This window comes from Protomyctophum bolini (genome assembly GCF_963924005.1).
Source record: "Protomyctophum bolini genome assembly, chromosome: 24".
Taxonomy (NCBI): domain Eukaryota; kingdom Metazoa; phylum Chordata; class Actinopteri; order Myctophiformes; family Myctophidae; genus Protomyctophum; species Protomyctophum bolini.
Window position 1 is genome coordinate 14,169,985 of NC_137885.1, and position 26,205 is coordinate 14,196,189.

General features: G+C 44.2%; 1 protein-coding gene across 3 annotated transcripts in view; it reads left to right on the forward strand.

Annotated features, from left to right (window-relative positions):
- The window catches only part of LOC308311335 (guanine nucleotide exchange factor DBS-like), a 77,004-nt gene that overhangs the window by 44,600 nt on the left and 6,199 nt on the right, over positions 1-26,205 (forward strand). For 2 of the 3 annotated variants that reach the window (XM_080758015.1, XM_080758016.1), the window contains exons 5-26: positions 6,248-6,361; positions 7,717-7,833; positions 8,007-8,156; positions 8,589-8,713; positions 9,444-9,558; positions 9,772-9,891; positions 12,628-12,819; positions 14,106-14,297; positions 14,686-14,839; positions 16,039-16,100; positions 16,337-16,416; positions 17,015-17,081; positions 17,867-17,982; positions 18,628-18,697; positions 20,723-20,815; positions 21,282-21,374; positions 21,772-21,897; positions 22,392-22,613; positions 23,197-23,289; positions 24,052-24,130; positions 24,221-24,293; positions 24,876-24,982. In XM_080758015.1, coding sequence (XP_080614141.1) covers positions 6,248-6,361; positions 7,717-7,833; positions 8,007-8,156; positions 8,589-8,713; positions 9,444-9,558; positions 9,772-9,891; positions 12,628-12,819; positions 14,106-14,297; positions 14,686-14,839; positions 16,039-16,100; positions 16,337-16,416; positions 17,015-17,081; positions 17,867-17,982; positions 18,628-18,697; positions 20,723-20,815; positions 21,282-21,374; positions 21,772-21,897; positions 22,392-22,613; positions 23,197-23,289; positions 24,052-24,130; positions 24,221-24,293; positions 24,876-24,982 — 2,560 coding nt within the window. The remainder of the gene's footprint in view (positions 1-6,247; positions 6,362-7,716; positions 7,834-8,006; positions 8,157-8,588; positions 8,714-9,443; positions 9,559-9,771; positions 9,892-12,627; positions 12,820-14,105; positions 14,298-14,685; positions 14,840-16,038; positions 16,101-16,336; positions 16,417-17,014; positions 17,082-17,866; positions 17,983-18,627; positions 18,698-20,722; positions 20,816-21,281; positions 21,375-21,771; positions 21,898-22,391; positions 22,614-23,196; positions 23,290-24,051; positions 24,131-24,220; positions 24,294-24,875; positions 24,983-26,205) is intronic. The other variant, XM_080758017.1, reaches the window with a different exon arrangement.

Below are 26,205 nucleotides of genomic sequence, written 5' to 3' on the forward strand. Positions count from 1 at the left end.
AACTACGAAAATCCGGCCATGCAGGATATAGTCATCCTTTATGGGCCTTGGTGGAACAGCCACCTGCTCAGAGACATGCTAACCAGGTCTGAGACGTGGTGGGCCTTTATGTCAGGCTCTGCTGGCTGGATCCTCTCCTCCTCCTTGTTGTGCATCATTTAACCTTTTAATACATTTAGACCTGAGGACCATTCTACAAATGCCTTCTAAATCCTGACAGTTTTCTGAAAATTCCATGTTTGTCTGTGGTGCTCAAACATTTCCATGGTCAAGGACCCCCAAAAGTATATGTAATTGGCCGCCGACCCCCCCATCTGAAAATAATGTTGTTCCAGGGACCCCGCCAGAAGCAAAAATTTGAGTTTAAAAAACTCTGAAAGAATATATTCAAAAAGCCTCATTTAAAAAAAAAAATGCAGATCTACAAGCTCATAGAGCTGCACTCGGTGCCGCGCTATGAGCTTGTAGATCTGCTATTTTTCAATAGCTAAAGTATAACATGATGCTTTAAAACACCAAATGGGGTTCCTCTCGTCCAGAATGGGTTAATACATGCAGATGTATGCTAATCTATGCTAATTGGACAGGGATAAACATCAGGCGTAGGGGGGTTTCTATGGGATTCCCAGGAAATTTGTCCTGACCGTGACAGTAGCTCATATTGGAGACGCTCTGCTCCAATGATTGGCTACATCACTTTAACATGCACTACTATACGCACGCACGCAGAGAGAGGCATGTGAAATACTTAATTGCACAATCGTTTAATTCAGAGCATATGTTAAATACAATTTTAGTTATAAAATAAATAATCAATGTAATTATGTACTCATGTAACATCTCATGCAATTGTACACACAAACAAATATCTTTGAGCAAGTGAAGGTGTGAAAAGTTCCTGTAATATGTACTACCAAAATATTAATAGGCCTATACTTGCAGAGCTTGACATTAACTTGATGTGCCTCAAATGGGATGGGAAGTACATTTCCCAGACACAAAACTCACTTGTCCGGAGCACATGCACAAACATACATTTTAAATCAACTAACTGTAAGTTAGAATTTAGAATATTAAGTTAGAATATTAGATGAATATTCTCACTTTATACAAGTTAATAGCCCCAATTGTCTGTGATCTTACATTTCAGGTATACAGTCCATCCATAATAATGTCAGACAATATTGTTGGCTCAGAAAACATGAAACTAAGAGTCACTTGTCCAACGGACAAGAAAAAATGTAATGCACTTGTCCGGCAAGATGTATTAGTTGTCCCGGACAACAGGACAAGCCTTAATGTCAAGCCCTGCTACTTTTCATCATTCCATATTATTGAATGAATTGTTAGATTTTAGAGTTTCATCCAGGATATATTTGTTTTGGTATAATATTATAGATCACTTTTTGCGATGAGCGTTTATCTTCATTTTGTGCTTCATGACCTTATTTCATTTCATGGTGATCAAAGGTAATAATCGCATAGATTAATCAAATCATCTGGAAAACCAATCAACAGAATAATTAGGCCCGGACCTCTAGTAATATAATAATCACACCCGTGTGAAGTGAGGGGCGCTCCAATCAATTATTGACCTTTATACCAACCTTGAAACATACCTTAGTTAAGTCACAAAGAATGGTGGTCGATTATTGGCCAAGGGTTTCCACCGACAGACATACCGACAGACATATAAACAGCCCTTTTTGCTCAGACACATAATATGTGTCGACAATGAATAGAGAATTTACGTCATATTATGACGTAAATTCTCTATTCATTGTCGATGGCATTTAATGTCTGTGTTCAGACAGAATTTACACTATAGCTGCTTCTAGGCGGGGCTAGCGCCCCTCAATAATGGTGCATAACTTGCACACCACCCCCACCAACCAGTCACAATGGCTGTTCCAGGTCTTTTGTGGTGTTCGCCACCAGTTGGTGTCCTTGGCTTGAAGTGCAGGTTGATGATTTGTTGATCTGGTGAGAGAACCGAGTCATTCAAATTGTTGCCATCTTTCTTTTATATGCTGCATGTTTTATCCTCTTGTTGTTAAAGGTCATGCTCGGGTGGTTTGATCAATGTGAAGGTGTGACAAAGAGATGGAGAGTGAGAGAGATCCCTAATCTTCTCCTCTCTTCCCCCCTGTAGAAATTACTAAAATGTGTCTAATAACAATGTACGCATAATATTTATAAACCTGTGTGCGTGTGCGTGCTTGCGTGTCGCATGCACGCATGTGTAAATTGTGTCCTGGGATACCCACGGTTAAATCGGGCAGCGTCATTAGCCTTTCCTCCAGGCATAGGGAAGCAGGTGGTGAGAAATGAAAGTGTGCGTGTGTGTGTGTGTGTGCGCACGAGCGCGCTCTTCAGTTCAGCCCCAGTCTATCTCCCCAGTGTGCAGGCTGGGTTCGCCAGCAACCTTGTGTTCCTGCTGACGATGAGCGAAGGTCACTCGTCTTCCCGCTCAACACTCCTCTGGTCACGGTCACTCAAGGTCACTGGGTAGCATTTCCTGGTTTTGTTAGTTAGTTGAAAGGACCTAACAAAAAACATAATTTTAGGGTGGGTTTTTTTGCTCCCCTGTATATTTTACATCCCCACAAATACGCAATTTTGAACATTCCGGCTTTCTCATCATATAGGAACTTGCTCTCAGGAACAGCTCAACTGATTTGTGATGTCATCAATGTCACCCTACTTTGGATAATTCCTCCCCCTCTTCAGTCTTCAGTTCCGAATTTAACAGTTCCACTTGGTTTACAATGTCCACCATTGTTGATTTTCCAAGCTGGCACTGAATGGAAACAAGCCTGGGTTTATCTAGCATCGGTATTATAATGACTCAAAGATTAAATAAGTTGCATATTGGAGCCCCCACCAGCACTATTGCAGCTAAAACAGCTTCAGAAGCATATGAAGTGAGCGGTGCAACTGCACCGTGTGGGGGTCCCCACAACATCCAGACCCCCAGGAACGCGGCCCGGTCTCCACACACCGGGCGCAAATTCATATTTTTAAGCGGCGTTTCTCCATCGGTTTTCTGAAAAACGCGGCCGGTGTGCAACCACCTTTACTGTATTGCAGCTTTCCGTGCTCAGACATACAGTACATACAGTACACGTACACATAGCTGCATAATGGAGCGGAGGCACCACTCAAAAATAAATGCCATGGACTGGTTATGTCAGAGTGGTGATTGAGGCTCAAACCATTAGAAATAAGTTTGAGGGACATAGACAGCATGATATTAAATATTAAAAATCACACCCGTGTGAACCGAGTGGTGCAACTCCCCTCCTCTCTCTCTCCCTCACCCCTCCATCCCTCCCCCTCACATGTCTCACCCCGTTCCTCTGTCCTCACTTTCACTCCTCTGCTCCCTCACAATCCTCTCTAAAAATATACAATACTTTGATCAGCGGCAAATTATATACAGACAGCTTATAATTTATTTATGTGCGTGCGTGCGTGCGTGCGTGCGTGCGTGCGTGCGTGCGTCATGGGACTGAGCAGCATGTGTGTGTATTGTCATGCAAATAGAGTCATGCATGGAGACAGTGGAGACCTCTCTGGTTTTGTCGCCTTTGGTTTACAGGCATCAGAATCGATTTGTTGACACTTATGTTTTATTTCTGACACGGTCATTGGTTGATGAAAGGTTTTCTTGGTGTAACAAATCAATATAACAATTCAGGTAATATTATAAGCTGCCAGGGTTGTATTTTTGAATTGTGATGTACAATCTTTTTAGGTTTCTTTTTTTTTTTAATCCACAGATGAAGACAATGCTAATCCTAAATTGAACTGTATATATTAAAATAGACTTATAAATGATCGCAGAGAAACTCAGGCCGTTTATCAGACATAATGTTTTTAATAAGATTCATAATCTTTATCGTCGTCATGTGGTCGAGATCATGGATTTCACAACGCCACGCCAGACTTCCCGGTCCTTCATTGCCATCCCCAGTTCCTGCTTACTGATGCATGTGTCCCTAGCGATGACATCAGTTTTCTACCTATGGTCTGCTTTGAGGCAGGACTCCAGGGAAGAAGGGAAGATATAACCTCATTGTCAGCTCTGTAGCAGTGGCCGGCAAACGGTGTTCTTCTGGATCGGACTAGTGAAGAAACACGCCGTATATTAGATTAGGCGATGGGTGGCTCTTCCAAAAGACATTTTGAGTTCTCATTAGAAGGCAGGTGTAAGTGATTAATAAAAGATTAATAAGATGCAATGCATCTACATGATAGCCAGCTAAATGAATATTTCACTGAAATAAGTCTTCTTCCAGCTATCGGAGTCCCCAGTGGGGACTGGAAACCAGTGAACCAGGATATTGTGTTCGCTGAGAATACATGATATCTGTAGCAACTGGTTATTAAACAATATTACTCGAGAGAAAGACCCCATTTGAAAAGCATCTGCAACCCACAATGACTAATTCATCTCAAACTGGGGGTCCTTGAAATTAAAATGGTTGAGAATGGGTTGAGAGCTGTAAAAATCTTCTCTAGTGGGGGGTCACTCTCTCTTTTCAAATGGGGGTCCGCGGGCTAATTCGTGTCAATTTGGGGGTCCCTGACATGAAGATGTTTGGGAACCACTGGTGTAGGTAACCATGGACAGAGCTGAGATATGTCGGAAACAATCCTGGGAATGGGATTCAAGCTCAGGTCCTCACAAAGAGCTCATGGTCTGTGCACCAACTGTCTCGGCCACCAGGGGGCAGCCAGGCACCCCGAGAGAGGACCGCTATCTTATGACTAATGCAACACACAGGATGCTGCATTGACCTGCAGAGGCACACAACATACTGATAAATGAGTGGTCCTCTCTCTCTCTCTCTCTCTCTCTCTCTCTCTCTCTCTCTCTCTCTCTCTCTCTCTCTCTCCCCCTCCCTCTCATGCCTCCTTTGTATGTCTCTCACTCGCTCAATTGCTCCCTCTCTCACACCTGCTGTGTCTCTGCATCACTCTGTGTTGCAGTGTCTCGCTCTCTCTCTCGCCTTCTCTCTCTCTCTCTCTCGCCCCCCCAAGGCGCAGCCATCTCGTCTCCATGGCAACCCTGGGCATGCAGGCATTTATGATGGTCTACTATAGCTGAGTGCTATTGTGTGTGTGTGTGTGTGTGTGTGTGTGTGCGCGCGCGCGCACACCGCTATATGTGGAAGTCAATAAGCGAGTGATTGAATGATGACCGTATGTCTCGAGGTATCTGCTTTTAGAGGCAGGAAGGACTGCCTTATTTGGTCACTGTCGAGCAGAATCCTTGTATCTCCATATTTCAAATCCGTTTCAAGTTTTATACTCATTCATCGTATGTCATCGTAAGTAGACGATAGAGTCCCACCCCCTCTCATGTCCCGGAACAACAGAGCTTCTTAATACGGCACAGTTGAGAAGCAGGAGTTAAAACTATTAATCTGGTGTTCATGAGGTCAGATGTAGAGTTGCTGGCCGTCCCCATATATGCAGATCTAGGATTCTAGGTGATGATCCAGTCTTCTCCATGTATGGCTATCCAGGGTTTGATGGAGCATGTCTTGAGTGTACAGGGTTTGATGAGGTCAGATCAACATATGGAATGTCAGAACAGGTCAGCTCCATATATGAGGATCTAAGGGTGGCAGCGGGGGCAGTGTCTTGAGTGTACAGAGTTTGATGAGGTCAGATTTGTGTGTGTGTGTGTGTGTGTGTGTGTGTGTGTGTGTGTGTGCGCATGTGTGCGTGTGCGCGTGCTTGCGTGTGCACGTGTGCGACAATCATCTGTGTGTGACTGTCACTGTTTTATCGATTGATAGCTGACTAACGGGGTGGAGCAATTCACCCAGCGTCCTCTAAACAGACAGAACCAATTGAATCTCACGGATGAGTGCATGGCCTCTCTTGTTATTTGCTCTGTCTTTCTCCCTCTACTTTCTCTGTAAGCTGGAGAAGCACAGAAGTTCTCCAGCACATCCATTCTACCAGTTCGCCTCTGGTCACATTCTAAGAAAGGCTCCATCTACATACTTACCTAAAGCCTGATCAAGCATAGGCCTAAATCCTTTCAGCTGAAGATGTCTAACTATGCTTCCACATAGAAATGAATGCATATTCCTGACACATAACATTTTTATTAAATGGTTGTTTTCAGTGAGCGTTTTAGTTCCTTATACTTTTATTTTAGTTGTAGCCGATGTTCCGGGCGATGCGTGCCCACTGCTCATAAAGGTTTCTGTCTGTCTGTCTTTCTCAGGGCTCGTTTCCAGGGAACTTGCATTTGGTTCTGGTGTTGCGCCCCTCCACCTTGTTCCAGAGGACACTGTCAGACTTTCTCTTCAAGTTCAACAAGGATGATTTCAAGATGAAGGTGACTGTAGAGTAGCTCTTTCACAACAAGGCCCTAATTGTGACGGCGGTATAAACATGAGCCACTTACGCCCTATTTTGTACTAGCAATACAATCAAAATAACGCTCTGCGGCCTGGGCCGTGGCTCAGCGGTCCAGGCACCCTGGTTGGTAGTCCAGTCTGGCAGTGTGCTGCGCCTGCGGGTTCGACCCCCGATCCCGACAGCCTTTACTGCATGTCACCTAGTCTCGCATTACCAGACTGTTGCCTCTCGCAATTTCAAAATGCTTTCATCATACAGTCTGGAGCAACAGAAGAGCTGTCATGAGTAAAATATAAAGTGGAGACTCCTCCCCACTTCCGTTTTCGTCTTTACAGTCGCGCAAATTTATCCTAATATAAATAGAAATCATCTAAGCATATATAGTTGCTTAGCAGAAAAGGAAATAAAAAATAAGCTCTAAAGATATTTTAAAATATATTTGTGTGAACGGCAATGGCAGCTTCCTTACTCGGATTTCAGGAAGTGTAGTTCCAGACTCTACTTAGCGTTCAGAGATTGTGGAATAGTTGTCTGGCTATGTGAGACTACATGTCACCCCATCACCTTTTTCATGCCAAGGGCCCCAGAAGTCTCTCTTTTTGGCCACGGACCCCCATTTGAAAATATGTTGTTCCGAGGACCTCCCCCAGAAGCAAAGATTTGAGTTCAAAACGTTTGATCTGAAAGAAAATATATTCAAAGATTTGCGACACATTTTCACGATTTTACCAAAAATAGCAGATTGAGTTCCACACTACACTGCTTGTAGATCTGCCATTTTTCAATAGCTAAAGTATATAACATATAATGCTTAAAACACCAAAAGTGCTTCCCATCCTGAATGGGTTAATGTCTAGCAGCACAATATGATGAGTTTGCAAATTTGACACACAACAAGCTGACACTAACGCACTGAAAAAGGGGGCCTAATGAAGCGGGACAGCACCCCCCCCCAAAAAAAAAAAACCCTCTACTTTATTTTGTGTTATAAATATTTATTATTTGCGATAGAATATTTGTGTACTGGTTGAATCGGGCTGTTGCACATTGTCAGTGGAATATTGCCGACACAGTCACATCAGGAAAAGCCACACAAGTGGCACGTTTTGGCTCAGGATACTCCTCGGCGCAAAATGGGAGATTTTATTAATATCTTTATGGAACTCAAAAAACGGTATAGGTCTAGCGACTAGCATTTATCAGCTTAATACCCTCCGTCTGCCCTCTGTCTGCCTGGGTGTGCTTTCTTCCCCTATACCTACTGTATAATGTTTGTATGTTTAAGTTTAGACTGTGTGTGTGTGTGTGTGTGTGTGTGTGTGTGTGTGCCAGGTGGTGATGCTGAGTTCGGTAACTGAGCTCCATGCGTACATCGACCCCACACAGCTGACCACGGAGCTCGGAGGAACACAGGAATACTCCCATGACACCTGGATCTCCCATCGAACTGTAAGCGTGTGCACACACACACGTGCGCAGCCACGCACACACTTCAAAATCCTGACAGTTTCCTGAAAAACCTTATGTTACTGTATCAGTGGTGCTCAATATTTCATGTCAAGGACCCCAAAAACTATATGTAATATGCCTATTTAGTGTGTGTGTGTGTGTGTGTGTTGCAGGCTATCGAGGCGTTTGCCCTCATGGTTAAGACTACAGCCCAGACACTGCAGGCCTTCGGCACAGAGCTGGCCGAGACGGAGCTGCCCAACGACTGCCAGGCCACCACTAGCCTACTGCACGCACACACGCTGAAGAAGGACTACATGAAGGTGTGTGTGTGTGTGGGGGGGGGGGGGGGGGGGCTGTGGCTCAGGAGGTAGAGCAGGTCATCAAATGATCCCTGGGTCGACGGTCTGAATCCCAGCTTCTCCTGACCAGCTTCTCCGCCCCACCCCCTCCTGGTGCTGCGACCATCTATAATATAAAGAATGGGAGAGGGGTGGGGCCAAGAAAGGCCCTTATTGGTTTCTGAAACAGATCTTCAAATAACAACAATGACCCTGTCCGTTTGCAGCGTAATACAATGCAGATTTGTCTTTCTTCCTTTTTATAGAGGGAGCAATTTTTTTAACTGTGTGTACCTCTCCCCCCTAAATTATAATGAGACTGTGCCCTTCGATCATAACCAGTGTTCTGAAACATGCCCTCCCTGTTAAAACAAGTTGTTCGCGTCACGAAAGAAACCTGTGCGTAATTCCCAGGAGGACTTGAAGGTGGCGCTGTCTCAGGGAGGTCGTCTGCTGGAGTGCATCAATGAACCTTTACTGAACGACCCTGAATACAACATGACTCACGACGAACTGGAGAACCTGGCTACTGTACAGAGGTATGGATAGAGACGAGAGAGAAGGAGCACGGTGGGTGGCACAGTCGGTATAGTGTTTCGATTCCCGCTGGGGACGCTGTGGGCACTGGTTCTCTCCTCCCATACCGAGGCAGTATGGGCATGTTCTCCCTGTGTTTGCAAGTTCTCCCCGTGTCCCCTAGGGTAGGTAGTAGGTGCCCTCACAAAAATCATGCAGTAATCCTGGTCTCTAAACTAAACAGGCACCCCTGGCCGGCCGGGGTGCCTGATGGAGGGGAAAGGAACTGGTTGGAATAACGTGTTCCTTCCACGCGCTACGTCCAACCAGGGAAACTCCCCCCCTGTCAGGTGTAAAGGAGCAACTTGGACACTCAGGCATGAAGGAAGCATGAGTTCAAGTCTGTTGCTCTCCTCAGGTTGGCGGAGGGTGTGTAGAGCCCAGGATCACATTAGATAATTGACACAGAGGTGAAAAATGGGTTACAAAATCGTGGGATAAAAATTTAGAGGAAAAAAGAGATGAGGGAGTGGGTGATTAGATTTATTTATTGATCGCCTCTTGTCTTGATTGTTTAAACATGACGTTATGGGCCACTATGCTCGATAACAGGCTTGATAAGCCCAAAGCGTATTGATAACGGTACTACTCAATAAGCTTGTTATCTGATTTTTCCGGGTTTCGGTTATCGAGCTCCATCCCTATAAATCTAGTAAATTTAAATGGGTTCTGGGTTTCCTCTCCTCTCCTCAGACTCCTGGGCCAGCTGGATGAGACAGAGACGGCGTTTGATGATTTCTGGGAGCGCCATCGCACGAAGCTGGAGCAGTGTCTACAGCTCCGCCATTTTGAACAGGACTTCAGAGAGGTGAGGGGAGTTGGAGGGAGGGCTGAACGATTTAAATCGGACGATTAAAGACCCGGACGATTTAAATCATCGGACGATGATTTAAATCGTTCAACTTAAATCGTTCAACGATTTAAATCGACAAGTTGCCCATTCAGGGTGGGATCTCTGTCGGGTCTTTGTTGCTCTGCATGTGTGAAAACCTGTGTGTGTGTGTGTGTGTGTGTTTCACAGGTTCGTGCCCAGCTAGACGTGGCATCGGAGAGGTTGTCGGGGTTCTCTGAGGTCAGCATAAGCCCCGCCCACGCTGAGCATGTACTTCGAGAGCTCAGCAGCCACGAGGAGAAGGCCTATGTAAGCTGCACACACACGCATGCACACGCACGCACACACTCTCACACACACACACACACACACACACACACGCAAGAAACGGGCCTGTTATATAATTTATCATTCGTTTTACATGCGCAGTATGTACATACAGTACAAGTACACAGATGCACGGACACACACACACACACACACACACACACACACACAGCTATTAAACAGATCATCCATCTCCGTGACACTACTGACGGTGCGGTCTCTGTGCTGAAGATCACACGCACCGTTTGTCCTGCAAAAGCGCACACCACACACAAATGTCATGCACACATGTTATTGCAGTGCTCTCTCTCTCTCTCTCACACACACTCCCTCTCCCTCTCTTTCTCGGCATGTCTTTGACGTCTCCTTGAAGGCATAAATGTTAATGACATAATCAATGTTATGTCCCATCCCCCACTTACTGGGATGAAAGTGCCCTAGCTGTGCTGTGCAGGCGTGCGCGTCGCATGGAACTGTGTTCAGGGAAGGGAGGGTGTGTGTCGACTACAGGCATGTGCTCTTGCCTCCTCTTCCCCATATTTCAAATTCCATCCAGTGGTATTAGCTAATGAACAACACTCAGGAGAGGAGAGCATGGCTAGAGGGGAGGGTGATTGGTTACTCAGATTAGATTCATTCAAAAGTACGTTTTTCGCCCGCTCAGATGGAGCACGGTACTGTAATTGCAACCGTAACACCCAGGATTCGAACCCCGGTCTCTCTCCCGCTTACGAACCAAACATCTACCGCAAGAGGGAATCATCCTCTTGACCAGAGGAGATTTTAGACTTATAGGAGATTCAGGCAGGACTACTTGTCAACTGTTAGGGTTGACAAGAGGGGGAGAGAGGGGACATTCCCGTCCCGAGCAGGGTCTGGTCTGGTGGTTAGCAGGAATGTGGTGTAACTGAAAGGTCGCAGGTTTAATCCCTGCTGCATCTTTGTCCAAGTGAGGGCTGATCAAACAGTCAAAGACTGAACCTTTCTTTCAAAGAACAGTTTGCACACGAACAACATCATTAGGAGAATAAACTCCCCGGAGGATATGCTATTGTTACAACGATCCTGATCCTTTTGAGCACTGCTGCTAAATCTGCCGATGTGAGGGTGGCGAGTTGTGCTTTCACAGTGTTATTGCAGACACGTGGAATGTCGTTTCCTGTTCATCTCCCTCCGCGTTCTCATTCGTGGGAACGGAGAGAAGAAAACTCACGTGGGGCGAGGCTAGGTGAACACATACATGCTGTATGTCACATGAACGCTGCAATCAGAACAGCACACTCAAGACCAGTGTTGGTTTCGTCGACTAAAACTATGACGAAATTTTTTCGTCGACTACATTTTTCCACCGACGAACTAAATGGAAACTAAATATACTGACAATTTCGTCAACAAATAAAAACTAGACAAAAATGTTAGAAAGGGACGAGTGGAGATATCCAGTATAAGTCATTTTACAATTGGTTGCATGCTGAAAATAGCCAATGTACAAGCCTGCAGCACGCCACGCTGCAACGTGTTGTAGATCGGCTATTTTCAGCAAGTGTCCTTATGGCGGCATCAAGGCCCGCCAAAATACATTTTTGTCGACTAAATCAACTGTAGATTTAGTCTACTAAAAGCTTATGATATTTAGTCGACTAAAACTAGTCTAACACTAAGACATTCCAGGTGACTAAAATGTGACTAAAACTAAAACGAAAACTATTCAAAAGACTATGAAAACAAAAAAATTACTGAAACTAAAATAAAACATTGCTGACAAAAACATCACTGCTCCAGGCTTCCAATCTTCTGCCATAACCTGAAGACTCACCTATGCTATGTAGACAGATGCCATTGTTGATTTGGCCTAACATTTCAATGTACAGATTATTTCATTTTTGGGGGGAATATTCTACTGTTGGATGATAGGTTCTTGGTTTAGCTATGATCCTAGATTTCTATTTCCATGCATCTGATGTATTACTGTGTGCTGTGACTGCTGTCCTTGCTGTAAATTGCTCTGGATTAAGAGCGTCTGCTAAATGCCTAGATTGTAAACAGCCAAAAAACGGAGACGGCAGTGTGTGGAGGATTGAGCTTCAGTCCACAATCAAATTAGAAAAAAAAAAACTCTTTCTCCTAACCGGCCGCTTCATCACTAGCTTCATACTTCACAGCACCACTGACAAACAAAACCCTTAACCACTTAAACATTTATTTGAGTTTTACTTTACCACTTTTCATGTGTAAGTGTCCGGGTAGCAATTAGAAGAAAAAAACTCTTTCTCCTAACCGGCGGCTTCATCACTAGCTTCATACTTCACAGCACCACTGACAAACAAAACCCTTAACCACTTAAACATTTATTTGAGTTTTACTTTACCACTTTTCATGTGTAAGTGTCCGGGTAGCTTAGTCGGTAGAGCTCTCGCCTTTGGACCACAACTCCATGGGTTCGATCTCGGCCACCGTCAACTCGGTGTATGAGTATAGCACGGCTTGGGTGTGGCAAGTCGTGCGGGAAGTACTGATACCGACAATAAGCCACTCCAGACATACTTCTTCTACCACTTTCAAGTTTCAACCTGGCGTCCCACTTATTTTTTTTTAAACGGCAGATAAAATAACATATCTACAACGTGCAACATTTTAGATACTCATACTGTAGGGCTTTACGTGGTCAAACATTTGAATCGACCCTTACAGAAGTTCTCCGCCTCTTCTTTATTCCAGGAGGTGTTGGACCGCGCCCTGTCCTTGGCGGGGGAAGGCGACGCGCTCATAGACAACTCCCACTACGCGGAGGACTCCATCAGGCCCAAGTGCTGCGAGCTGAGAGCGGTGTGCGAGGGCATCACCTCCACGCTGACCACCAAGAAGAACCTGCTGCTCCGAGCCATGGAGCTGCACCAGGCTCTGGAGAAGGTAAGAAGAAGAACTCAGAGCCATGGAGGGACCAGTGTTGACTATAAAACTATGACCAAAAATGTCCGTCGACTACCTTTTATTTCATTGACGAAAAACTAAATTGAAACTAAATGAAAATTAAGCTATGTTGACTAAACCTAAGACTAAATATACTGTCGATTTTGTCGACAAATAAAAACTGGACTAAAATGTTAGTAAGAGACTAGTGGACAAGAGATCCGGTATAAGTCATTTTACACTTGTTTGCATGCTGAAAATAGCCGATCTACAAGCTCACAACGCGTCGCAGCGCGACACGTTGTAGGGACGGAGGGCGGAGCGGTTTGTCATATATCAGAGCCATACCCCCTTTTTTGAGGGGTTCTAGCCCCTCCTATATACAGCTTTAGTCCCCACACGTCTCAATATTTGCCATTGACAATGAAAGGAGAAGTTAGGTCAAATGTCCGCCAAATATGATGTGAATTTAACCAACCAATCACATAAATTCATGTGATGATGTATAATGATAAGATCTCCTATAGCCACTCGCCCCACACACTTGGTTTGAGCATAGATATAAATAATAGAGATGGGAGGGGAATCCTGGTGCCGTCTCTATTATTTATATACCAATGCTCAAACAGAGTGTAAGTGTGTAGGGCGAGTGGCGAGCAGAGTAAGACAGAGTTACGACATTGAGGGGGGCAGAAAACCGAGCGCTCCAGCGCTGTTCATGCAGCCTGAACTGGGACAAGCTGGAGTTTGAAATCCATTGTTTTCAATGAGGGCGGTGCAAATATCAGCAATTTTAAGCATGTGTACAACTGTTTTTTAAGTATTGTACAGACAGTGACAACTAAAGTCTCTTTAATGTTTATTTTATACTATTACTAAAGACGTTCTAAAATAAAGGGATTTAAGCTCATTAAAGCTGGGCTGTTGCCTGAGTCCAGTGCATTTTGTCAACTTCCGGTCCAGGACTTGTTAATGTTTGCTATGCTCTTCGCCAATATAGAAGTCTATGTAGGAGAGCCGCTAACTAACTTTACACCTATCTACACGTTTTTCATATTTACATGTCGATTTCAGCTCTGACATTTATTGTTCTAAAATGTGAAGAGTCTGCAGTGTGCCATTAACTCATTTTGGATTAAAAAGAAAATCAACAGTTAGTCTTGCCGCCATGACTGTCTCTGTATCAAAAAGATTCACATTTCACCCAAATGAAGAAATCAACTCATTCATGAACACGGTGAGGGTGTGATGATAAAGTCGTCCTCCCCCCCCCCCCCTCCCCCCAGGCGTCCAGGTGGTGTGAGGAGGGTATCTTCCTGCTGGCGTGTCAGCCGGTGGACCGCTGTCAGTCTCAGGACGGAGCGGAGGCGGCGCTGCGGGAGCTGGAGAGGTACCTGGACACGGCTGCACTGCACACGCTGAGTGACAACACCGCCATCTGCTGTCAGTACCAGGCGGTGCTCACTCCCCAGCTCAGAGTGAGTATAGTAGCCTGCCAGTGTTGATTTCGTCGACTGAAACTAATAAGACGAAACATGTTCGCCGACTTCAGAATATGTTTACTATGACACTATGGCACATTATAGGAGTCACTGAACCCCTAATGTGCTGGTTGGTGCCGTGCATGGTTTCCTCCGGCATCGCTGTGTGAATGAGTATTTTAAGAAGTTTAGGGATAAGGGGTTTAGCATGGACGAAAATAGAGCCCTTAGTCACTGGCCTGCGAGGCTAAATCTCATCAAATGGTGGTCCGTCCGTGTTGCTCAAATGCCGAATGAGATAATGGGCCTTGATATGAAATGGGTTGAAAACCTGCTGATGTAAACACACTTTCTCTCTCTCTCTCTCTCTCTCTCTCTCTCTCAGGACCAGGTGGAGAAGGTGTTTCAGAAGCAGGCTTCTGTCCAGGAGATGTTTGAGAAGAGGAGGGTCAGTCTGAAGAAGCTGGCGGCCAAACAGACCAGGCCCGTCCAGCCTGTAGCACCGAGACCCGAGGTCAAATCACCACAGGCCTCCCCTGGTAAGGACGCGGTCAAATGGCCACAGGCCAACGTTGTTTTTGGCAGCAAATTTCTATTTTTAGTTTTAGTCATAGTCTTTTGAATAGTTTTCATTTAGTTTTTGGCACATTTTAGTCACCTGGAATGTCTTAGTGTTAGTTTAGTTTTAGTCAACTAAATGTCATGAGATTTTAGTCGACTAAAACTACAGGTGATTTAGTCGACTAAATTTTATTTTGGCGGGCCTTGATGCAGTCGCAATGGCTGATTTTACAGTACTCGCACTGTGACGCATTGTGAGCTTGTAGATCTGCTATTTTCAGCATGCAAGTGTAAAATGATCTGTTGTCCATTAGTCCCTTCCTAACATTTTAGTTTAGTTTTTATTTGTTGAAGAAATTGTCAATATAATTAGTCTTAGTTTTAGTCATTTAGTTTCCATTTAGTTCATCAGTGAAAAAAGGTAGTCGACGAACATTTTTCGTCTTAGTTTTCGTCGACAAAAACAACACTGCCACAGGCCTCCCCCCGGTAAGGAGGCCCTGTGGTTAGTAACGGGGACCAGTGGGGGCTCAAAGGCGGCCCACAAAATCAATTGACAGGGTCGTTGTTGGTCGGCATGGTGGCTCACACCAAGAACGTTATAGATTTAAGCAATAAGCCGGGTATTTTACAATGGCTGGTAAAATACAGGTAAGCTGGGGCCTCGAGTGGCTTATTGCTTTTCTAAAACGGTTACAAACATATAGCAAATTCATACGTTGCAACATTAATGAAAAGGAATAGTAAAACACACACACACACACACACACGCACGTGCATGCGTACACGTGTGTCTATGTATATTATAATAATAATTATAAGAGCCTTATCTTGCCTCGTAAAGTCGAGTCAGCATTCTTCTGGCTAGAAAGATTCTTTTATTTTTAGAGAGAAGAATGTTGAACTAACTCTCTAAGATGAAAGAACTGCTCTCTCCTGGATGGTCTTAGCAAGATGATATTTTTTGCTCTAATCTCCAGCACTGGGCTACTGAGCGTAGAAATGTGATCAAAGGATTAATAGACGAAGGGGAGCATAGAGGGAGGGAGAGAGAGAGAGAGAGAGGCAGAGAAAGAACAGGGATCGTCATACAAGGCAACATGGGCGGCTGCTGCTGCTGAATTAAATGGAAAATGAAGTCCAAGTATAAAACATGCCGTGTTGCTCTGTCCTGCAGAACAAAGGAGGAAAGCCAGGACATTGTCTGAGGACAGCGTGCTGAATGGAATCTGCAAAAAGGTCCGTTGTCCATCATCCACTATATATAACTTTTTGACTCACTTTTGGATTATGGACTTATTTTATCGACATTTATTTTGTTCTCATGTTTGTCGGCAGCACTCGCATAAATGATTGTGTAAATTGCAAATGAAGTGAATAGTAATTTAGCCCCATTTCTGTTACGTGTGTGTGTGTGTGTGTGTGTGTGTGTGTGTGTGTGTGTGTGCCCGTGTGTGCGTGCGTGTGTCGTCCAGGTGGAGGCGTCCTTACACAACGGCACCACCCGACATGCTTCTCTGTCTGAAGAGGAAGACAGCCTGGCGGTGCTTCGAGGGTGAGACTCCAGAGAACTCTGTCTCTCTCTAGGTCGTCCTCAGACGAGACCTCCTCGCACCCAACACAATATATTAACGGATACCGTTATGAAATTCATCTCAACCTTTCTGGGATGCAGTTCAAAGTCAGATGCAGGGCTTAAAGTTCTCAGTCCTGGGGATGGATTTCAGTCCTGACGATTTCATAGGGGTCATTTAATGAGATCAGTGCAGATTTGCAAAAAAAAAGTTTTCAGTCTTGGGATTTTTTTTGGCTCATTTAAGCCCTGCAAATTGATTTGACAAAGTAATGGAACACAAATCACAATTTCAAAATGTTGCATTTTTTATATACTGTGTATGCATATTGAAACATCATCTTAAACATTAACCGCTACTGTTTAAGATGACGTTTCAAGCGCCTAGTTTATCCTCTGATTGAGGAAAAGCTAGACACTCAAATGTCAACTTTGATGGTAATATAATATGGGGGCAATTGATCGATTGAGTGTGCAGAATCTTATTTTTCTGTTTCCACATGTCTAAGCTCCTGGTATTTTATCAATTGAATATGGTGTGCCTTTGTAAACTTTAAAAAACATTTTCTTTTTATTACAGCCATGTAATGAATGAGCTGTTGGACACAGAAAGAGTTTACGTAGAAGAACTACTGTGCGTGCTGGAGGTGAGTTACTGCATCACTGCAACAATACTACAATGCTACAGACCTCTGTTTACAGCAGTTAATATGAAGACGTATGCCTGGATTAATGTTCTCTGTTGCCACGACTGATTTCAGTCATTTGGATTCCATAGAGGCCAGCACGTTTTTCTCTTGGCTTGTAACTTGAGTGCCGTGATTGTATTTTTTTCCAGTTTTTCATGTGTTTTTTCAGGTGACAGTACTTCATTAGACTCCTTGGTGTGGTTATGTGCAATGATGTCTTCCCTTTGTATTAAGGGTTTCTTCTTGGAAGCTGAAACCTTGACAGTCAAACGTGCCAATGAATAAAACGGTGATATAGTGACATCATCAAGATATAGCCCAGAGTGTGTTCAGAGTGCAAACTGGGCCAATGAAGTAAAGAGTGAAACGACTGGGAAGATTCCCCAGATCTTTGATCAGAACTCTGCTTGCTCTTTTTACATTTATACTTTATATTTCCTTTTTACTTTTAGTGGTCATCAAGTGAGAGGACCACATAATCATCTAATCATTTAATAGAATATTATGCATCAGACTCAGTGTGCAAGGTGGCTGTGTTCTATTGGATGACGGATAAAAAAAAAGAAAATTCGACAGTGTAGATTGGGGTTCCAGACGAGCGAAGTAATTATAGTAATTAGCGAAGTAATTATCAAAGGGTGTTCATGGCCCCTGGCAAGTCAAACTGAGGGTCCTTTACATTTGAAAAGGTTGCCATTCACTGGAGTAGATAAGATATTAAAGGTATTACTGTTGTGCTTTAGGGCTACGCGGCAGAGATGGACAACCCCGCGATGACTCACCTCATCCCCAGCGCCCTGCTCAACAAGAAAGACGTCCTGTTTGGCAACATGCCAGAAATCTACCAGTTTCACAAGAGGTAAAGATACACGCCACCCGTCAGTCACCTGGCTGTCAGTCTGTTTGTCAGTAAAATGAAAGCCTGGGTATCGAGGCTAGACAGAGCGAGATGAGCATATTATCTTCTTTTGCACTGATCTGAACTGAATTTTAGAGGCAGTTAAAAGACAGCTTGATATCTTTTTTTTCTCCACAGTGCAAATGTTCAAGTTCCCACCCATTTAGACCTGACGTCGACATTTTAAAAGAATGTCTTCAAAATCCTGGCAGTTTTCTGAAAAACCTTATGTTTCTGTATCAGTGGTGCTCAGTATTTCATGTCAAGGACCTCCGCCCCCATCTGAAAATATGTTGTTCCAGGGACCCCCCCCAGGAGCAAAGATTTGAGTTAAAATGTTCACTCAAATATCAGACCTACAAGCTCATAGATCTGATATTTTTCAAGCTTATAGATCTGATATTTTTCAATAGCATACCAAAAGGGGTTAAAACAAAAATGCCTACTGCCTAAGAAAAGTGTGCATTAAGTTCCTACCCGAGTGAAGAAATAATCTCTTTACTTAGCAAAGTTTGTGCTACAAACTGCTACAAAGTTTGTACTACATCCAAGTACTGCCCGTGTCTCTCTGTTTCACATGTTCTGTGTTTGTCTGTCTGTCTGCAGGACGTTTCTCAAGGAGCTGGAGTCGTACACAGACTGTCCAGAGCTGGTGGGCCGATGCTTCTTAGAGCGGGTACACACATATTTACTGACTTATAACTAATAACTCCCATTTCATCCATTTAAGTAGTAAAGTGTTGGTTATTTAGATAGGAATTTGGTCAGTGTATAAATGCAGGCTGAGGTTGATTGATTGATTGATTGAAATATTTATTAACAGCTTGCAGAATTACAGTACATTTCAAGCACAATACAAAACTGTTAACTGTGGACGACACCATAAAGCATTAGACTTGTTTACAATTGGGTCCACCATGTTCAATTCATCATAACATTTAGAGAAATATACACACAATATATACATATACATACAAATATACACTTCTATATAGCCAAAAACAGGAAATCATCATAGAGGAGGTAAAAATGAAAAAAATAAACGTATACAGTGAGGGGAAATATGGGGGGGGAATCAGATTTTACGGGGGCCAGTTTCGAATTGAGCACATTTGGAGGAGTCAAGGGATTCAAGTCAAGGGATTCACATGTCTTAATGACTGTTGGTAGAGCGTTCCACATTTTGGTGGCATTGGAGCGAAAATGATTTAGTCCCTTGTTTGTGCCGAATCTGGGTTGCACATGGTTTGTTGAACTCCCTCTGGTGGTGTGGGTGTGGACTTCGTTGACATTAACGGCCAAGCTACACCAGGCTTTTCTCGTGCGTTTACTCTAAACGCGCGGACCGTGCGTGCGTAAGCCAAATGCCCTGGCTACATCGATCTGTCAGACGCGCGGCAGATTTGTGCGGGACCTTCCGGGAGGATATATAGATACGCGCGCATGGGGGCATACGCACGTAAAAAAATTAGAACCGATCCTATTTTTAGAGCCCGCGGTATCCGTGCGTCTGGTGTAGCTGGTATCATTGACATATATTGGTCCTATCCAAACGCACTGTACGCGTGCAGTAAACGCATACGCACGCGTGCAAGATTGCCTGGTGTAGCTTGGCCGTTAGGAAGTATTTCTGTGTGGAGTTTGCATGTTCTCCCCGTGTCCCCTAGGGTAGGTACCCTCACAAAAAACATGCAGTAATCCTGGTCACTAAACTGCCTCCCCCTGGCCAGCCGGGGCGCCTGATGGAGGGGAAAGGAACTGGTTGGAATAACGTGTTACGACCAACCAGGGAAACTCCCCCCTGTCCGGTGTAAAGGAGCAACTTGGACACTCAGGCATGAAGGAAGCATGAATTCAAGTCCGTTGCTCTCCCCTTGTCCCCCATATATGGGGACTAGGTTGGTGGAGGGTGTGTAGAGCCCAGGATCACATTAGATGATTGACACAGGGGTGAAAAATGGGTTACAAAATCGTGGGATAAAAAATATATATATATAAAAAAAGGAAGTATTTAAACAGGTACATGGGTATCTTGGTGGTGTAGAGAATCTTGTGGACCAGACCCATTGCAAGATGCTGTACTCTGTCTTGTAAGGTCTGTCTAGGTCTTGTTCATTGCGGTATATTGATTAGATTGCATCCCGAAGGACATTTGTAAGGTATATGGTAGAACAAAAAGGTCTGTGCAAGACAGGATCGGTATACATTTCATACATCATGTCTGGACTGTATCTGTGTATATATACATAGCCATCAAATGGGTGAAATGCAGATCGTTTTGTCTGTGCTTATCTGTCTATCTGTCCCTGTTTATCGATCCCTTCCTCCATCAGCTTGTTATCTATCGATCTTGCTCTCTGTGCAGGTAGAAGTTGGTAGAGTTTCCTGGCATACTGCCAAGACGTTTGTTGGGTTGAGAAAACGGTCTTGAAAGGTTCACTTCTGTGGACTCTTAACTTTACACCTATCTACATGTTTAAGCATTTATTTTATATTTACAGCTCTGACATTTATTTCAGACATGCTCTAGTATGTAAGAGTCGATCTGCCTGTGCTATTAAGTCATTTTGGATACAAAAATAATAATACATTCTCCTCTGGTGAAAAGCTGGAGGCTGCAAATGGCAGCCTCCAGATGGCAGCCCCTCAGTCAAATCTGGTCACATTTGTTTTGTGTCTGTGTGTGTGTGTCTCTGTCTAGATGGGTGAGCTGCAGATCTATGAAGCCTACTGTCAGAACAAACCTCGCTCCGAGAGCCTCTGGAGGCAGTGCTCTGATTGTGCCTTCTTCCAGGTCCAAATATTCTCCTTTTAAACCACCCATGCAGCCACAACATTTCACGCACCTCCGTTCAAAGGTCACACTCAGTGCTATATAATGGTAGAAGATAATGAATGGCCTTATTTATTCATGTAAGAGGTGATGGAATCATGCCTAAAGGCGATAAGAAACCATTTAGATTATTAGAACAACACTTGTACTTGACATGACTCACTGCAGACAGTATTTTCTGTGTACATTTTTCTTAGTCATTCACTCCTATTCACGCTGAAATGGTCTGGAAAGTTAATGTGGTAATTCTCCCTTTTGAATGTCACTATGCCATTTATTATTATAATACCTGGAAAATAGTTATTACATGCGTTATTATTTATTGATGTGCTGCGAACTCAAATTGTAGCTGCTTAAAGTGTGGACTTTTAACATGTTCTCAGTAAAATAAGTCTTGGGCCTTGTGTGTTTCTATTTGTAATAATAGGAATGCCAGAAAAAACTGGAACATAAACTTGGCTTGGACTCCTACCTCCTCAAACCTGTCCAGAGAGTCACCAAGTACCAGCTACTGCTCAGGGTAGGGCTGTGTGTACCACTGTTGTTTCTGGCAGCAATTTTCGATTTTAGTTCTAGTCATAGTCTCTTGAATTGTTTTCATTTAGTTTTAGTCACATTTTAGTCACCTGGAATGTTTTAGTGTTTAGTCTAGTTTTAGACGACTAAATATCATAAGATTTTAGTCCACTAAATCTATGTTGATTTAGTCGAACAGAATGTATTTTGGCGGGCCTTGATGCTGTCGTAATGACTTGCTTGAAAATAGCCGATCTACAAGCAAAAGTTAGTCGACGAAATCAACACTGTACATGTACAGTATGCACTCATACATTTTTTTGTATCCGTGTGTACACCAAAACATGATTCAGTTATGTGTCTGTCGACGATGACATGTATTGTGTTGTGCATATTTCCAGGAGTTGTTGAAATACAGCAGGGGCTGTGATGGCTGCGACGACCTGCAGAGGGCGCTCTCCTCCATCCTGGGCATCCTGAAGGCTCTCAATGACTCCATGCACTTCATCGCTATCACAGGATATGAGGTCAGAGGAACAGAGGATATGAGGTCAAGAGGAATTGGTGTTTAGAAAACCACTCTTGCACCTGCCCTTTTGCCCCTCTGGACAGTAGGGGTCCTTGAGGGGGTCCCCAGCTATGATGGATAGTTAGGACCTAAATGGACACCCCGGCCGTTTAACTGACTGAGAGAAAACGCTAATGTTACTGCTACTGAATTAGTTACATTTTCGCTAGAAACAGACTGTATCATATATGAGTGACTGACTGTCCAAACGATACGGAGACACCTCCCTGACAATAACGCCGAGACAGCTCGTTTATTTTTGGACCACAGCGCTTATATGAAACTATTTTAAGATGAGCCCATGTTATTCTCCATAGAGGAATTACTGTACAAATGTACAAATATTTATTTCCAATTTACATAATGGGTAGTTAAACAACTAGTCGACTAGTAAACTAGTCAACTAGTAAAAATGACTGTGAATGCCCTATAATATATTATTTATCCCTGCAGGGCCACCTGTCTGAGCTGGGCCGGCTGCTGATGCAGGGCTCCTTCAGCGTGTGGACGGAGCACAAGAAAGGCCACGCCAAGGTGAAGGACCTGGCCAGGTTCAAGCCCATGCAGAGGCACCTGTTCCTGCACGAGAGGGCCCTCCTCTTCTGCAAGAGGAGAGAGGAGAACGGCGAGGGCTACGAGAAGGCGCCGTCGTACAGCTTCAAACACTCGCTCAACGTGAGTCCACGTGTCCTAGGGTGGAAAAAAACAGTACTCGAATGTCTTACTGAACTCATTTACCGCCACTCAACACCCCCATCTGGTGTCTGAATTGTGTACTCCAGGACCGCCGGTCACTCATCAACATCTTTATTTCCATTACACAGTGGCCCTTTTGAACCGGTTCAGTTCTTTTTGGTTTTTAGTCCATGAGCCAGAGCTCCAAAATTGGAACATTGGAATTATGAATTGAGTGTGCAAAACCATACCTATATTAGATTGTTATCACCATGAAACTTCCCCAATTGAGTACTTAAAATCAACTAATCAAATGATTCCCGAGCGGGGCAAGGCTGCAGCTCACCGCTCCAAGAGATGGGTCAAATGCGGAGAACAGATTGCACTGCGGTAACGTGTGTGACAAATCTGACGACTTTGACTTTGACCAAAACGGAAATCTGTAGATGTTATCTCTGGGGCCATGTATGAGTCTGATTATTTTCAGCTCCCATTACAAATCGGCTAAGACCACCTTCCAAAGTTTGCGGCAGACCGGCCTGTCTTTAAGTTTTTGTTTTTGTGTACTTTATTTTGTGTTCAGATGAGTGCGGTGGGGATCACAGAGAACGCCAAAGGAGACAACAAGAAATTTGAGATCTGGTGCAACTCCAGAGAAGAGGTCTTTATTGTGCAGGTAATGAAACTGTCTCAACCAGTGGTCCTTGAGGGGGTTCCAGGTTGTCCCACCGCTAAATGATGGAGAGTTGCTAACCAAATGGAGCCTTATAGATCTTTAACTCTTGAGAGCGTAAAATGAAACGTTTTACGCTCTCAAGAGTTAGAAGAATTATTATTTTGATTGACGTTTCCCTGTTATCTCTCCTAATGGTACCACATCAACAATACGGCATCGAAATGTGGACAAAATCTTATCCAACGATTTTATCTTTTCATGTTTGAACCCTCGCCAACGAGCACCTGTTCAGTTCACAACTATAGGACCACGGCAGCTGAGAGTGTACACTACACACTACACATGGAACCAAATGGACCCATAAGGTCCACCCTGACATAAGAACAATGCCAGTTCAGGACTGCAATGTTGCCCCCATCATTCCGCCTTGTTCGTTGTTCTGTGTATATACTGCATGGTATGTAAGACAGATTTGGTTTTGTCATTTTCACGCACGCCTTTGAGCTGGCCAGTTGGAGCTGGTTATAGAGCGCTGAGTCAGTGTCTGCCAGCTGGTCTGTGTATAGAGGGGACGGGCAGTGGGGCATGCATACTTGCATAGTCCGAATATTTGCCGATGGGATTCTCAGATTTGACTCTCGGAGATATATTAAGATTGAGGATTTTACTGTACACTGTCAACGTTACCACAGGCCTAAGATGGAAACAGAGATAATGTGTGTGTGCGTGTGCGCTTGTGTGTGTCTTTCGTCTCCACTCCAGGCTCCAACTCCGGAGATCAAATCATTATGGGTCAATGAGATCCGTAAGGTCCTGACGGAACAGCTAAAAGCTTGTAGAGGTATGTGCACACACACACACACACACACACACACACACACACACACACAACTCCATCACTTTTCTGTTTTTTTTTTTTTTTTCGTTTTAGAAGCCAGACAACAGAGGCCATCAGACGCATCGTCGCCCAGTCCCAGCAGCAATAACACCTCCATCTCGCTCAGGTGGGTCTGTCTGCCATCTCTCTCTCCCTCTGACTCTCTCTGTGTGATAGGTCATGGTCTCTCTGCCATCTCTCTCTCCCTCTGACTCTCTCTGTATGATAGGTCATGGTCTCTCCGCCATCTCTCTCTCCCTCTGACTCTCTCTGTGTGATAGGTCATGGTCTATCTGCCATCTCTCTCTCCCTCTGACTCTCTCTGTGTGATAGGTCATGGTCTCTCTGCCATCTCTCTCTCCCTCTGACTCTCTCTGTATGATAGGTCATGGTCTCTCTGCCATCTCTCTCTCCCTCTGACTCTCTCTGTATGATAGGTCATGGTCTCTCCGCCATCTCTCTCTCCCTCTGACTCTCTCTGTATGATAGGTCATGGTCTCTCTGCCATCTCTCTCTCCCTCTGACTCTCTCTGTATGATAGGTCATGGTCTCTCTGCCATCTCTCTCTCCCTCTGACTCTCTCTGTATGATAGGTCAACGCTCGTCTCAAGCCAGGCAGCTCAACTATGCACACCTCTAGGTCACCGTGTTATTCCTTTATTTGATGAAATATTCTCTTTTCCTTCGTCGGTCCTCTCCTCTCCGTCAGTCCGTTCCGTAGTGGCGCTCAGAAGAGCCAAAGGAAGCAGGAGGAGAAGAAGGCGGAGCAAAGCGTAACGTCCGAGGCCAACTCCTCCTCCTCACCCAAACACAAAGGTAATTGGATGATTCAAAGCAGTGTTGATTTTGTCGACTAATACTATGACAAAAGATGTTCGACTGCCTTTTTTCACTGACGAAAACTAAATGAAAACTAAGCTATGATGACTAAACCAAGACTAAATATATTGACTAGTGGACAGTGGACAAGTGACTAGTGACTAGTGGACAAGAAAACCAGTCATTTTACATGCACTAAAGGCAAGCCATTCCAGGTGACTAAAATGTGACTACAAACTAAATGAAAACTATTCAAGTTACTATGACAAAAAACTAAAACATCTAAATTCTAAGCCAATACTGGAAAGGTCATTGTTTCTTGACCCCATGGTTGTACCCAAACTAAAGGCAGTGCTGTGCCTAATCCTCACAAAGCTCTTTGAACTAGTGTTGTTTTCGTCGACTAAAACTAAGACGAAAAATGTTTGTCGACTACCTTTTTCCACTGACGGAAACTAAATGGAAACTAAATAAAAACTAAGCTATGATGACAACAAATTAAAACTAGGATAACACAACTTGTCTCCAGACTTGGTTTCTTCCGGTTTGGACTAAAATGCATCAGAACTCGGTGGTAAATGTTCCCAGGTCTGTTCTTTATTCTGCCTTTCTCTTGCCCCTTGGGCTTTCTTTGGCTAATCTCAGATCCTGTTCTCTTCTCCTTCGCCTTCATGCCTCTTCCTTTCAATCTGACTCTTTATATCTGTCTGTCTCTCTCGCTCTCTGTCTCTCTATGCCTCTCTGTCTTTCATCCACGACACTCGTTTCTAGATGAGCCAGTGACCAGTCCCACCACTGACCGGTCCTCAGTGGCTAAAAAGCGTTTTACTTTGCAGGGCTTCAGCAATCTCAAGAGCCAGAAAGGTAACCAACAGCACCAGCTTTTGGGAGTCAACTTTCTCAGAATAGGTGCAACACCCCCCCCCCCCAAACCTTCTAGACATTGTGACCCTGGTTGCTGAAAGTCGGTAACATTACGATATCCCTTCCATCACCCTGGTCCCACCAGGTATATGATTGAAGATGCAAGCTAGAGTTCCCCACCAGTATGTGCTTTTTTTCAAAAATAAATAATTATGTAACGCACATCCTCCATTCTTGGTGGTGAAACGTAGGAAAGAGAAATCAGACCTGTCTGAAGTGAGTGGTACTGTGACACTTGGTGGTGAATAAACGCTATAATGCTATTTTCGTGCTCGGACACAGCCAGGGACAGACGG